The 14145-nt window shown below is 36.3% G+C and overlaps 2 protein-coding genes across 5 annotated transcripts in view; one reads left to right on the top strand and one right to left on the bottom strand.

Annotated features, from left to right (window-relative positions):
• Positions 1–6030, top strand: part of LOC145672225 (serine/threonine-protein phosphatase 2A activator-like) — a 38353-nt gene extending 32323 nt beyond the window's left edge. Inside the window, exon 8 of the mRNA XM_081741536.1 lies at positions 5215–6030. Within this exon, the coding sequence (XP_081597662.1) occupies positions 5215–5409 (195 nt within the window). The 3' untranslated portion in view covers positions 5410–6030. The remainder of the gene's footprint in view (positions 1–5214) is intronic.
• LOC145672241 (uncharacterized) overlaps positions 1–14145 on the bottom strand; it is a 38299-nt gene that overhangs the window by 3431 nt on the left and 20723 nt on the right. The window contains exon 4 of one of the 4 annotated variants that reach the window (XM_081741541.1): positions 7592–8047. The exons of 2 other annotated variants lie outside the window; for them this stretch is intronic. In XM_081741541.1, the coding sequence (XP_081597667.1) occupies positions 8040–8047 (8 nt within the window). In that variant the 3' untranslated portion in view covers positions 7592–8039. Of the gene's footprint in view, positions 1–7591; positions 8048–9657; positions 9699–14145 lie in introns of those variants that run through there. One more of the 4 variants, XM_081741540.1, reaches the window with a different exon arrangement.

Below are 14145 nucleotides of genomic sequence, written 5' to 3'. Positions count from 1 at the left end.
ATTTGACACCTCTTCAACACACAGAACTACTACATTCACTGTAGGCGAGAAAGACAAGTGAAGACAACGAACCTCTACACTCTGAATCATTCTCCCAAGCGACTACTCCGGTACGACGAAAGCATGTAGACCTGTAGCAGAACCCTTCAGGCAACATAATAAACAAACGTTTAAAGGCAAGCGTGTTTCCAATTCCCGTCTGTAATCGAAACAATGTAGTGTTCTTCCATTCCATATTTCCTGGCTTACCAGCTGATTGACAAGAACTGTGTGCAGGTTTTTTTTTTTTTTTTTTTTACGTATACGTACAGGGGATGAACCAAATAATGAGCAACCTACAGGCGCTCGATTGATTGAGTTATTGTTGCTTTAAACGAGCTTAGGAGCTTCGAAGGACGGGACCTACGATTTTGACAATCTGGGATCAGAACCACTGCATTCAGTGGGCAGTTCAGCGGATTTGAACCCGCAACATCATGCGCCCAAGGTGAGCCTAACGCCTTTTGCAACACCGATTCAGTATTTTCAGCTGGCTTGCATGTTCTACCAGTGTTCCTTTCGACCATTCTATTCATTTTCGCGCATCGTTTGTTTTACCTTGGTATTGGTACAACAAAGCACTATCTGTACATGTGCATTCGTCTTAGGAATGTGCTCTGAAGTAGTTCACAACATGCACCACCACCTTTCTTCGATTGCCTCTCTCATTTCCTGTTGGTTATGCAACCACACACGGCACGTAAACATTGTCCGCCATTTTGTATCTTTTCGAGCTTTCGACCTGGTACCACGACTTATGAATTACTGGTGGATAGACTCTCCCTCGATGTTCATCTCGAGCCCCCTTTCCTTGGACAATTTTCCGGGAATCCCTCCGTTTCTATGGGGAATCCCTTGCGCGCGCATTGCAGTTATCAACCATGCATTTTTGCATAGCGCAGGTCTGACTTCGATAGTCATTCGTTGGACCGCCCTCTGTCTGATTCATACTTTTTGAGATATTCGTCTCTAAACTTCATTTTCCCAAACTTTCGACAGCCCCTATCTCCGTTACGAAGCGTTTGCGGACACATGTTTACTAAGACTTTTTTGTTAGTTTTGGCGTGTACTATCTATGGTTTAATTTATGACCATTACTTATTAAACACCCTGTATATATATATATGGGTGATTCCACGAAAAAGGGAAATTTTCACTTGGAAAATTTTTGTTCCGTTGATGGTCGCCTATTTCGAAAAAAATATCACATGCACTTACTACTACTAAGTATATGTTAATTAGGTGTTCAGCAGAGCTGAATCGTTATTGGTGTAGTAAATAAAAAATAATAAACTTTTCAGCATCCACGGAGTTGAGAAACGTGATACATCTGGGTGATAAGTTTTGGTTTATAAGTGATTAAGCTTATAATTTACATAAAAATTGAAATAATTTTCCAATAGTTTTTGTAATTTAGAATTTTTCTCCTTATGTTGAATAAAATTCTAACAAACTAGATGACACGTTATTTGTTATACGAAAATACTCCAGGAAATACTGCAAACATATGAAAATATATCTAATGAAGGTTCCAAAATTGAGTACACACACACGTGTATTTATATATATATATATATATATATATATATATATATGTGTGTGTGTGTGTGACGTAAATAAGAAAAAAACAAATACACAAACACTTATCGAATATTGAAAAATAATTGCGCTTTCAATATGTTGACTATCATATGGAGAGGACATACTTTTCACATAAGCTTACAAAACTGACGAAGTAGTCACTAAACCTGTCTATTGTCTACTTCATTTGTTTTCTGAGCTTATGTAAACCGTCTGTCTTCTCTGTGTGATCAAGTCAACACGTCGAAAGTGCAATACTTCTTCAACATTTGGTAAGTGTATTTGTATATTTGGTATATATAAAAGGTGTTTCAAAACAATACACACATCGTTTGGGAGCTGATTCCTGACACCAAGATAAGACTAAAAGTATAGACAACTGGGTGCACAAATGCTTCCTTTCGGAGTTATAGGCTGCCGAAAACATGAAAAAAATGAACTTTAAAGGTCCATAGCTCCAAAACTATGAGACCTGCCGTAGTCAGGTCACGACTTCACTTAGGAACTAATATGTGCACTATCCAAAAATATGTTTCAGAATCCTGAGGTACTCACGAAGCAATTTTGATAGAGGGAGTTTGGCTACGGGCGTATAATCTAAAGTACTCACCAACTATTTCTATAAAAGTTGTTGTGGAAGTACCGCAAGATTCTGAAACATGGATATTTGGATAGCGCACATACTAATTCCTAAGTGAAGTCTGACCCGACTACGGTAGGTCCCATAGTTTTATGCTATGGACCTTTAAAGTTCATTTTTTTTTTTTTTTTTCACGTTTTCGGCAGCCTATAACTGCGAAAGGAAGCATTTGTGCACCCAGATTGGTCTATACTTTTTATCTTATCTTGGTGTTAGGAATCACCTCCCAAACGTTGTCGGTATTGTTTTGAAACGTCCTGTATAATGCATACTAAATTACAGTGTAAGGCACTCATGATTTCTGTTTTCTTTGGATAATTCGATGTTCTTTGTTAAGTAGCTCTCATTTTCCACTCCAATGAAGGAAATGTCTTGAGGAAACAGGGAACGCTGTACACAGAATGACAACTGCCAACGCTTTTTAAACGTCAGGTTTAATATGCCAGGAGAAATTCCTCCCGATCCGCGTCATAAAATTGACTGTCCGTACATTGCCCTCAGACTCTTCGACAATCCCTAAAAAGAAAACAATTAGCTGATCGTAAGATTGAGACGTCAATAGGTTAAAAACAGAAACCATCCATCTTGACTTGACTGACGTTTTATCTCCGGCTACCTGACAGCCCCAAATCTGAACTTCCGCGAAACACTCCTTAAATGGGCTAGGACCCACCAGCCGGCCTTTGAGTGTGAATGACACGTGGTCAGCGTGTCGGCTCCTACGACCGTTGTGATGATCTGCGCGATCAGGTTTCAGTACATCTCTACTCAAATGAGTTTTTCAATTTCCTCACTGTGCGAAGTAAACACCATTAATTTTTGAGCTTCCACCGGGAAACAAACCCAGAACCACGCACGAAAGGCGAGCAAACTAGTCACTAGACCATAAACGAGCTTTATTTCTATCAATATATTGAAAGAACAAATATTTGGAAGAGCATGAGCATAACAAACACTATAGGATTATCAACTCCGTGAACTTGTCTCAACACCGTGGATTCCTTAGTTTTCAGATGGACATGGAGTTGAGAAAATCGAATATAATTTATCTTTACCGGCCCACTTTTTAACCAGTACATGTGAGTAATTGTGTACGAATTTTCTACGTTAAGGTGTAGGTTCCTCAAGGAAAAGAAGGTATATACCATACAAATACATTCAGTAATAAATGCCATGGTGTTGAGTATCAATTAATATACGCACCTGCTTTCCACACACAAAAATATTTTTCCTATAGCTTTTAACACATGCACACAACTTTTTCTGTTCTTCAGTCAAACATGTCTGCCTTGTCTTCTTGTGGGTGTTGCCATGTGGACGATCATGTTATCTGTTGAGAGCAATGACAATTTTTTCTATTGCCATGGAGTTGAGATGAAATAGAGGTGACAGAAACGAAGCATAGTCAAGCTTTCGAAAATAATAGTTATAAAGGTTTACTTTCCACAAAACCGAAACATTGAAGTGTTCTCTTCCATTTAATTACCATTAAATGATGTTTGATTTGCGACTTCAGTTGTAATTTATTGATTAAAATCAGTCAACTGTAGTCTGTAACAGCCCACGGTGTTGAGAAATTGGGTAATAATTAGTTTTTTTACGTATGTTTCGTGTTACATTTGCAAACTGTTATACATGGCATACCTACTTTGTGACGGTTACTACCAAACAAAATAAAAATGAGCTGATTCTTTCTAGTAGTAATTTGAAGAAATGCCCGTGACAGAAAATTTCCCTTTTTCGTGGAATCACCCATATATATATATATATATATATATATATATATACACAATAGAGCAACCTTTCAAATGGCACCATTCACATTCCCCTATCGTGTGTCTGAGGCGGGAAATTTTGAGAGAAATTCGGATTTTTCTGATATTTTTTATTTTGAGCCTTCCCTGCCCCCTCCTCCCGTGTTAACGCATAATCTCAAAATTAACTGAAATATACTAAGGGGTATACTGAATGTGTATACAAAATCTCAGGTTTCTATCTTGAAAAGTAAGGTAAAAAAATATTATCATTGTGCTAAGAATATCCTCACAATACCATAGATTCCCGTATAAAACAGAATTTCAGGTAAAATTTTCCTGAGACATCTCTACTTATTCTAGGATTACTGTTCGTACCTCATTCTCTTCAGAACAGAATAGCCTTTCAAATGGTACCATTTACGTGTCTCCATCATGTATCTGAGGCGGGAAAATCACTAAGGAAGATATTTTTTGTTAAAAAATATTTTTTTTTTTTCATTTTGCCCTCTGTAGAGCTCCCTGAGATAACGCAGATCTGAAGAATTCTAAAGGGTGAACTGAATGTGTGTGCAAAATTTCAGTCTTCTAGGGTCAGTAGTAAGCCCTCCAAAAAATTATAAAAATAGACCTAACGAAAAAGAATTAAGTTGTGACGTCATCACCCCGTATGTGTCGACGCAAAGAGGCATGAAATGATACGTAACGTGTTCTACAATGCCTCAATCCTTGCAAATACAAAAAAAAAAAAAAAAAAAAAAAAAAAAAAAAAAAAAAAAACTTTTAATCGAATAATGAAGATACTACTGTATCGTAGTTATGAATATGAAAGATCTTGAAAGGGTTAAGAGGAAACTGAGTGTCAGATTAATTAAAACGCTGGCATCTTAATTTGTCCCATGTGATATTTCCAACGCCCTACCGGGTGGTCTAATGGCTAGCGCTTGCGCCTTTATTGCACGTGGTCTGGGGTTCGTTTCTCAGTGGGAGGCCAAAAAAAAAAAAATTACTGCCACTCACTCTCACTAATCGTCCGTTTCCTTTAGCTAAAAGTGCATACCCTTGAGACGTTAAACTAAAATTTCATCTTTTGGACTTTTAATTCTTGTGATAATTATTAACTTAGTTTATGACTGAAATTTGTTGCCAAAGGTTAAAAATACGAATATTAACGTTTTTTTTTTTTTTTTTTTTTTTCAGGTGTTGGGAAAATTTCCTGTAATTCAACATACCCTCTTTGGATCATTGTTGTCAATAAAACCAGCAAAAAATCTACCCAATCGTAACTTCAAGATGCCAACAGCACGTGCACCGCCACCTGTAGCTGTACCGTCAGAAAGCGCACCGGATTTGGACAAATCATCTGTGATAATGCCACCCGTGGAAAGACCTTAAGTTCAAAGAATACTAGGAAATGTCGATTCACATGATGAAGTCTTTGTCAAGACTTGCAAAACTAAGTTTCTCCATCGTTACTCCCTGCCTTCCTCTTCAAAGTAAAATGCTTGAATTAGTTGCTATAACCAGGGCAGAGATGCTGTGTGAAGTATGAATGATGTGCAAATGAGAGACCACAATGAACCGTATTGTTTGTTGCTTTTGTGTATACTAGTACATGAATGTGTATTGTTCGCTTGAAAAGTAAATAGCAGAACTTCGGAAGCAATCGTAACAGTAATACTTACAAAATGAATGTTTCTCTTAAATTGTGATTGTTTTCTTTTTTTACTCGGTAAAATCATTCTGTTTTGTCTCTGCTCAGACTTAATGCTATAATTATTTCGTATTTCTTTCTAGTCATGCTCTTGTTTTTTATTTGGTCGAAATTGAATTAATTGTCATTACGAAGTTAAATGTTTATGGTGCTCTTAACCGCTCGTCAGCGTCCATTCTTTAGTAAAAGACAAAGTATTCTATTTTAAATTGGACTCAAATGTGTGAATTTTGAGCAATATTTGTGTGTGTATATTACCTTGTTTATCTGAAGTGAAAAATGAAATTATTTTTTCGAATGAAGTGCTTTCGTTTTATTTACTTTGTCATGACTGTCAGATTACTTGTGGAAAATTCAAGACACAGACAAGAATGAACAGACAAGTAGAGCAACTCCCTATATGCGCTCTTGAAATTAGTTTGTTGTCTACACGGCGAAAGAGAGAATCAACGTTTGGTAAAGAATGATGTTTCATCGTAAGTGATGGCGCTGTCATCGGTTTTCGAACGTGACGTCATGGGTTGCTTTTAGACCAGCGCATTCTTTCAGTCTGCTTCGCATCTCAGCGTGAGGTGCAGTCAAGATGATCAGATTAGCAATGAACCATACTAAATAACTATCATTTTTTAAATACCTTTTATAAAAGCATCTTCTTGTATTGTGCTTGGATTGCTTTGTTGACAGTTTCGTACATCCTTGTCGAACATTATGTTAAAATAATTTATACAGACTAGCGGTCAAACACAGAACAAATGGAAAAGCACACCACGGTTTCACCCACCATGTGCTACTAGAGGCGGTTATTTTCGAATTTACCACGCTGCTGACAGATCAGCTGGTATTGGTATCAGTTCCGTCGTCGTATGTTAGAGACGCTACGGTTCGTCTTGTTTCTAACCAATTGACACTACTTGTCCTTTATAACAGATCGCTGCGTGCTGGTGGTTCTCAATGCTGTGTTGCCAGCTTTTGCGTCGGGTATTGAAACACGAAATCATTCACTGCAAGTAATCTCAGTTTTATAAAATTAAATGACACCAAAGAGAACTAAAAAGAATGCACTCAATAACCAGCAAGTCCTTGACATTCGACTAAAACAATGTGCATTTGTTTATATCCAAATTGGCAACGTGCGGAAAGGGTGGAATGTTTACCATTGCAGAGCGAGAGAAATGAGCCACTATAATTGGCTGAACGTGCTGTTGCTATAGAAATAGTTCTTGCCTGATTGTTGTGACCACGTTCAGGAAGTTAAAAACAGAGGAAAGCAACTGTCAGAAGGGACAAGTTGTATCAAATGGATTGTAGTTTCTCGCGGAGTTTGCGGTCTGTATATTCTAGTCTGTGATTGAAGAGCTTTCATACACTGGATCCTTCGCTAGTATCTCTTGCATGAAGAAGTATTCACTTTAATAGAATTCTGCTAATTGTACTCTTCTTTTCTCTCGCCATACTTTTACTTAGTGAAAGATCACAAATATTTCCCTTCAATTTATGGGGTGCTGGAATTACTTCTACTAAAAGCTAAATAAAACAAATTAGTAAGTGCTCAAAAATGAAGCACAATGTGTGAAATGTACTGCAATGATCAAAGATACTTCCAAATTGCGACTCGCAGTTTCACGCAATTATGTAAACAACACTTCGTATTGTAAAAACGACCTTTCCTTATTACTCTGCACATCTCGTGAGGTGTGTGTATTTGTTGAGCAAGCGAATTTAATGTAAATTTCGCCTATATATCTAGCCTTCAAAACCTGATATTCTTTCTTTTGGAACACCATAGAAAGTTTCGATTGGAAGAAGAAACCCGTATTTTAAGCATGGATTCAAAAAAAAGTATTGTTTTGTTTAAACTTCAGTTTACTGTTAGCACTTAAAATCAGGTTTATTAAGACCTTATAAAATGAATGCATTTCAGAGGACAACAAAAATGGTCTCCAGTCACTTTAGGATTTTGGAACTGATGGACTCAAACTTCAGGTTATAGACTCAAGCATCGTTCAGATGCCATGTAACACTTGGGTACCACGTCTATGATGAAGGGTGGAAAGCCAAAACTGCACCACAAATCGTCCATCGCATCAAGATCAAGCTACAGACCTTGGACTTCAGGCCTGTCCAAAGTATACTGAACAGGGTACGCCACAAATTGCGTCAAACTGAAGACCACGGACCTCATATGCAGCATTGTAACAAGAAAGATGATTTGTCAACAGTATCTCTATCACTGCATTGGTATTGCAATTAATAAACATTTACCTGGTAGTGGCATCTCGTTTTCGTTGTAAGTCAACTTTCACTCATGCCCTTACGTTCCTGCAGAATGAAAATTATAAATTGCTATTAGCAATGAGCAACATACATTCTAGATATAAAAACCTTTTTGTTGGAAATTCCCAAGAGAATTTGCCCTCAAGCATCTCATTTTCTTCATCTCGATGAGTGCTATCAATCGATGTGTCTCTCCTCTTTGGATAAGATTATATTAAAACAAAAATTAACGTTTAAGAATAATTTGCTAGTGTCATAATGGAAAGTATGATGAGAGTATTCCTCAGAATCAGTTTCATCTTCTACAGGTCGTCTGATCATGATACATCATCAATTTTCAGGTTTACAAAAAAAAAAAAAAAAAAAAAAGTAAACTACGCATAAGAATCCACTTTCATCCATATCATTTCGTTCAGCTTGGCCAAATCTACCGATTGGTATATCTCATGTTTATATATATATATATACCTAAAGTACATAATATAAAAATTTACTGCAATATTACTATTTATCATAGGTTAATGGTTTATACTTCATTCTCTTCAGAATAATGCAACCTTTCAAACGATACCACTTGCATGCCCATATGCACCAGAAATGGGAAATTAGGGAAAACCCGGGAAAGTTTCCCAAAAAATCCTCTTTTCGGAAAATCTGAGTCCTCCTAGCCCGGATCAGGGTTGACGTACACATCTCAAAATCACCTGAGAAATACTTAGAGGCATACACAATGCATGTACAAAATTTCAATTTGATGTCTTGAAAAATTAAGACGGAAGAATTTTTCAAAATTTGGCCGAAGGTAAAAAAATATATAGATAGATTTGTATACAAAGTACATAATAATAATAATAAAAAAAAAACCTGCAACACTACTATTTGGCCTAGGATCATGGTTCATACGTCATTTTCTTCACTATAACGCGCCCTTTTCAACGGTACCACTCCCATGTCCGTATCATACACCTGAACCGGAAAATTTTGGAAAAACTGAAAATTTTTCTGAAAAATCACCTCCTTGGAACATTTGCGCCCCTCGGGCTCGGGCCCAGGTACATGTAGAGATCTCAAAAAACCAAGAAATACTCAAAGGTACACACAATCCGTATGCAAAATTTCAATCTGATATGTTGAAAACTAACGGCGTGAATTTTTTTTTTTTTTTTTTGAAATTTGCCTTAATAATAATAATAATAAAAGTCATGCTCCTCCGCCCGCACTTGGCGCCGCCAAGTTGACCATCCCACTCGAAACTGCATTTCAGGTGTTCTTTGGTCCATGCTTGACTTGACCAATAAAAAAAAAAAAAAATTTTAAAAAATATTCAATACGTGTTATATGAATTTCATAAGCGTTTAATTCAACACTACATTGTGGTAACTTTTGTTACCACAAATCCTAAAAGGGCTAAGCAGTTACATCTGCCCAAGTCAGATTTTCAGTCTAGTTTCTGAGAAAATATAGGTTGAAAGTAATGGACTTAATAATAGTAAAAAAGAACTGTTAATTTTAATTAGAAGATTATAATATATATATTCTTAACACGAAAAAAAGAACTTACTATCAACAAGCAGTAATAATTATACCTTACGTCGAATACCTACTGACTTACACATTTTAAAGAAGTGTCAAGCAGTGATGATTATTTGCGTTTCTCAATGTTTTAAAACTTACTTTTCACTCGTTTTCCCTTTACCTTCAGTTCGTAAGAGATAAAAAGAAAGAAAAAAAAGCGTATCAGAAAAATAAGTACTAGTAGGATAGACAGTTCTAATTTGCATTTCCATAAAATTAGCTATAAAAATAAAATTTTTAAGTTAAAAGAAATTTCAGCAATATTCAGATGATTGCTTATAAAAACCAGTAGAAACTTAATTTTATATTATTGTTTTAAAGAAAATTACGTTATATTTTACAACAGATTTCAGATGAGAAGCGGCATGGCCTTGAGTTGGCTTTACGCGGCGTCCAATTGGCTTTGAGCGGTGTTGACAATTCGCGACAAGCAGTTCTGCACGCTGACTTCTCGCGCTACTGCAAATCTTGACAATAGCAGAGGCGCTTATTAGAAATATTGTATTAGCACATTAACTGCTCACTTTACGAAGTAGAGAAAAGAATTACGAACACATACGTGAAAACTACATCTTTTTATGATAACTGGTTGTCATGATACACGCTTTGAAAGGTTTCCATATAAAACAATTAGTAAAACGAGCGTTGAGTCCCGTCTAATTTCCAGTGGATTTTTCTTCGATTTGGAAATGGAACTCAACTTTTATTAAAGGATAATCAGGGGTGTAACCAACAGGTTGTTCTAGGGGAACATTACTTTCAGGGGGAGGAAAGCTTTTCACACATTAAAAACAGAACAAATGACCTCTTTCAGAATATGAAAGCATGTTAACTCACCATGTATACTATACACATATTATGTTTCCTCGATGCTACCTTAACAAAAGACGGATCTTAACAGTACTGAAGTTGAAAAGCGGATTGTAAGAGATAAATCAATAAGCTATTCATAAGAAAACAAATGCTGTTTCTAGCAGTCTGTTTATCCGACTTTGTGTTTATGTAGGTTAAAATACTAAAAGGAAAAAACTCGAAAAAATATCAACTCAGATATTATTATGCAATAATATAGTAGTGAGAGATCCTGGGGGGACTGAGGGAGCCAGGGCCCCTCATTTATTTGTAAATGTGCAATATTAGGCATAATTTGAATGCAATTTGTCTTAAAATCATCATATATGCTTTCTGCATCTGAATGCTCCCCCCCCCCAATTTACAGAGAAATCAGCGTCCTTGTAATTAGGTACAGAAACTGTATTGATGATTTTTTCTTTTTTTAAAAATCTTATTTTATTATAAACGTTCCTAATTTGCATTAATTATTAAATAAGTTTACTAAACATATACTAGATGAACCTCATTTCGGGGCTGGAAATAGTTTGGAAAGTCAAGGCCCGCTTTTCCCCCGTTTCTACACCCTTGAGAATAGTAAGCGATCGAATTAAATAACAAGCCTCTGCAATTTGATTCATATATATATATATATATATATATATATATATATATATATATATATATATATATATATATATATATATATATATATATATATATTCGATTCCCGGCGGGAGCTCATGTGGAAGAACAGAAGGTATGGGACATTCGTAATATTGTTTTGAAATTGCCTTCATGCAAGATTCTTCCTTATTCGACAGAAGAAACGCAGTATGATTTTTTTTTCTTCGTTTCAATACCTTACGTATGTGTGGCCAATTACGTACTCCTTCTTTACTCCTCTAGCAGGGACGCAAAAGCACCAGGCGTCTGAGTGGTGTCATAAATTATTGTAACCCAAAACAAACTCGACCATATCGTGTTGCTTACGAATCAGATGGATTGTTGTTGTGAGACCTACATCAAGTATAAGAGTATGTTATTACATGGAAGCAAAGGAGCTGATTGTGTGTGTAGGAACGCAACTTCTCTTCTTCTAGCATAAACAGAATTCATCAGTGTCTAGGTTGCTTTCTTTCGTGGTAGTTCATTTGTTCTCCAAAATTATAGTTGACAATGTCTTTAAGGAAACCGAGTACAAGTGCGGAATTTTCTTTTTTTTAAAAAAAAAAAAAAAGTGCTACGAAGTGAAGCTCGAAGAGTTATTTTTTATGTTTACAATTTTTGGAACTCATAATAAAAAATTTACAAGAGTCAGATTCAGACAATGGCGAAATATTAATTGACATAGACGATAGTGAAAGTAGTGTTGAAGACGAACGTTTAGCAGTTCCACTGGAATAAGTTAATAGGTAGGTTATTCAGTTGCTATATATACTTCTAGGATACACAGCCAAAATCTTTGAGTTTGCTGGAATAGTATATTTACATTGTGAATAATGTTGCCAATGTATGTGTAATAATCTCAACTAGAGGAAGAGCGAGAAGGGAAAGGGGAGTCCGAAATCCGGCAACACCGCGCGGAATATCGCACAGCATTGGCTACTGCCCGTGATGCTTTACATCTGAAAAACACAATAGATGTTTCATGACATATACACCAATATTTCTTTCCTTTTCTTCCCGCTAAGCACTAGCTGGTAGTTTCAACACTATGAATAAAAAAGTCAATTGTAGGATACAGGAAAAAGGGCACGATAGTATGGATATCGTATTAATTGAACAAGTTTCTTCATCTAACTAACAGTATCAACTAACAAGTTGGGCAAAAGTACACTTTTCCACATCATGATCTTATTTAATGTTCTATTAAAAGCGCTGGTCAAGGTATCGATGTTATCGAATCAATACTTTGTCGAAGGCGCCATTTTTATCTTTTAATTTTATTTATTTTTTTAAATCCTTCAATAATATTCTGGTTTCAGACATTTAAAAAGAGATATTGCGTATGAGAGGGATAAGGCACAACAGGTTATTAAAAATTATCCTTCAAAATTGAAAGTAAAGTTTACGAATAAGTTTTATTAGGCCTAATAAAACAAAATTAATTCACCCGATTTCAAAGGGTTATGCTTGAAAACGGATAAGAGTATGGAATGAAACGCCTACAGTTAGTTTGGAAGAGAGAGTGTTCAGGTTTAGTTTGGTTAATGGGGGATGTCACTAGTGTTCAGAAGCGACACACACGCTAGTGTATCTCGTGTCAGTCAACTTCCGAACTGGGGACGCGGTGGCTCAGTGGTAGAGCGTTCACCTCCGGTGCTTGGGGTCCCTGGTTCGATCCCAGCTCGCGCCGTGTGGTCTTTGTGGTGGACAAACACCGTGCTCGTGGGTTTTCTCGGGGTTCTTCCGTTTCCTCCCACTTTCTTCATTCCACCATTTTCACTCATCTCTCATCATCATCGTCTCCTTTAGCCTAACCGGCATATACGTGGGACGTAAAACTTAAAGATTTCATTTCAACTTCCGAACTGCCGTCAGTGCTCAAGGTATGAAAAGAGTTTGACTATCGACTTAATGCGTTCTGTGCTACCGAAGGAGGCCACATTGAACATTTGTGAACAGAAAACTTAATATAACTACAATTACTTTGCATTTTGTAACATAGTTGTATTGTCTTTTTAAAGCCAACACAGCACTCTGAAATCGGATGATATGGGTATGAACTTGAATACTCCCTCTTTCTAACTAGGCGTTACATTGAAATACGATTAGCCGTTCTTTTCAAAGTTTTAACATTTAGAAACTGGATGAAGACTTTAAGATACCCTATAGCTCCTCTTAGCTTGTTAACTTACAATGCCAACTTCAGAAGCTAGGAAGACGAAATTCGCTAAGACATCCATCTGCTCCATGCACTTGTTCACATTTTTTCAATGCTACTTTTAACATTGTTTTCCATGGTCTTGAAAATGTCAGTCGATATTCAGCGAACATTTGACAACAACAGGTATCCATGTATACCCGTTTATGAGTGACAGGGCATCTGAGATAATTGATGATAGCATAAACATATTTTCGCTAATATTTGGGTGCCGCTTTGTATACAATACGAATTATAAGACAATACTGTAATCTTTCACAGACAACGCTGACAACATGAAGTAAGTATCTTAAATTATAATTAATTAAATCATTATCAAGAACTTGACGTTGACTGACTATAATGGTGGATCACGGCTCCCTCTGTGTCCGGGAAAAGTATGTAAAGTACTCTCTAAAATAACGAATGCTCTTCAGTAAAATTAGCCCATTTGGCATTTTTTTTTTTTTTTCGAAATAAGTGCGAACAAAACTCAAAATTAAAATTTAAGGAACACAACGTCCAGAACTCAAGTACTACGACTGCATGGTAAGGGCTTTAGACAATGATCTTCTTAGAGGAAGAAAAAGAGGCTGTTGGACTACACTGACACCAACGACATGATCATTTTCTGTGTTTTGGCGTTTGATTCCCAGAATCACTTGTCGTGTCACTAGTAGCTAAATTAGTGGAATAATCAAGTGATAAACGAATATTGGAATTTGAGTCCGCGTTAATCCAGTGGCCAGATTATTTTTACCTTATTCTATTATTGTTTTATGCCTCAAATATTATACTTCCCGTACATGAAATAAAATAGAAACCTCTAACTATGATCTAAGGAGACCTTATACTTTGTATGTTCAAGGAT

The sequence above is a fragment of the Thermobia domestica genome, chromosome 2 (assembly GCF_964235325.1).
Source record: "Thermobia domestica chromosome 2, izTheDome1.hap1.1, whole genome shotgun sequence".
NCBI lineage: Eukaryota > Metazoa > Arthropoda > Insecta > Zygentoma > Lepismatidae > Thermobia > Thermobia domestica.
Note: the sequence above shows the minus strand (reverse complement) of the source record. Positions and strands in the feature narration are given on the sequence as shown.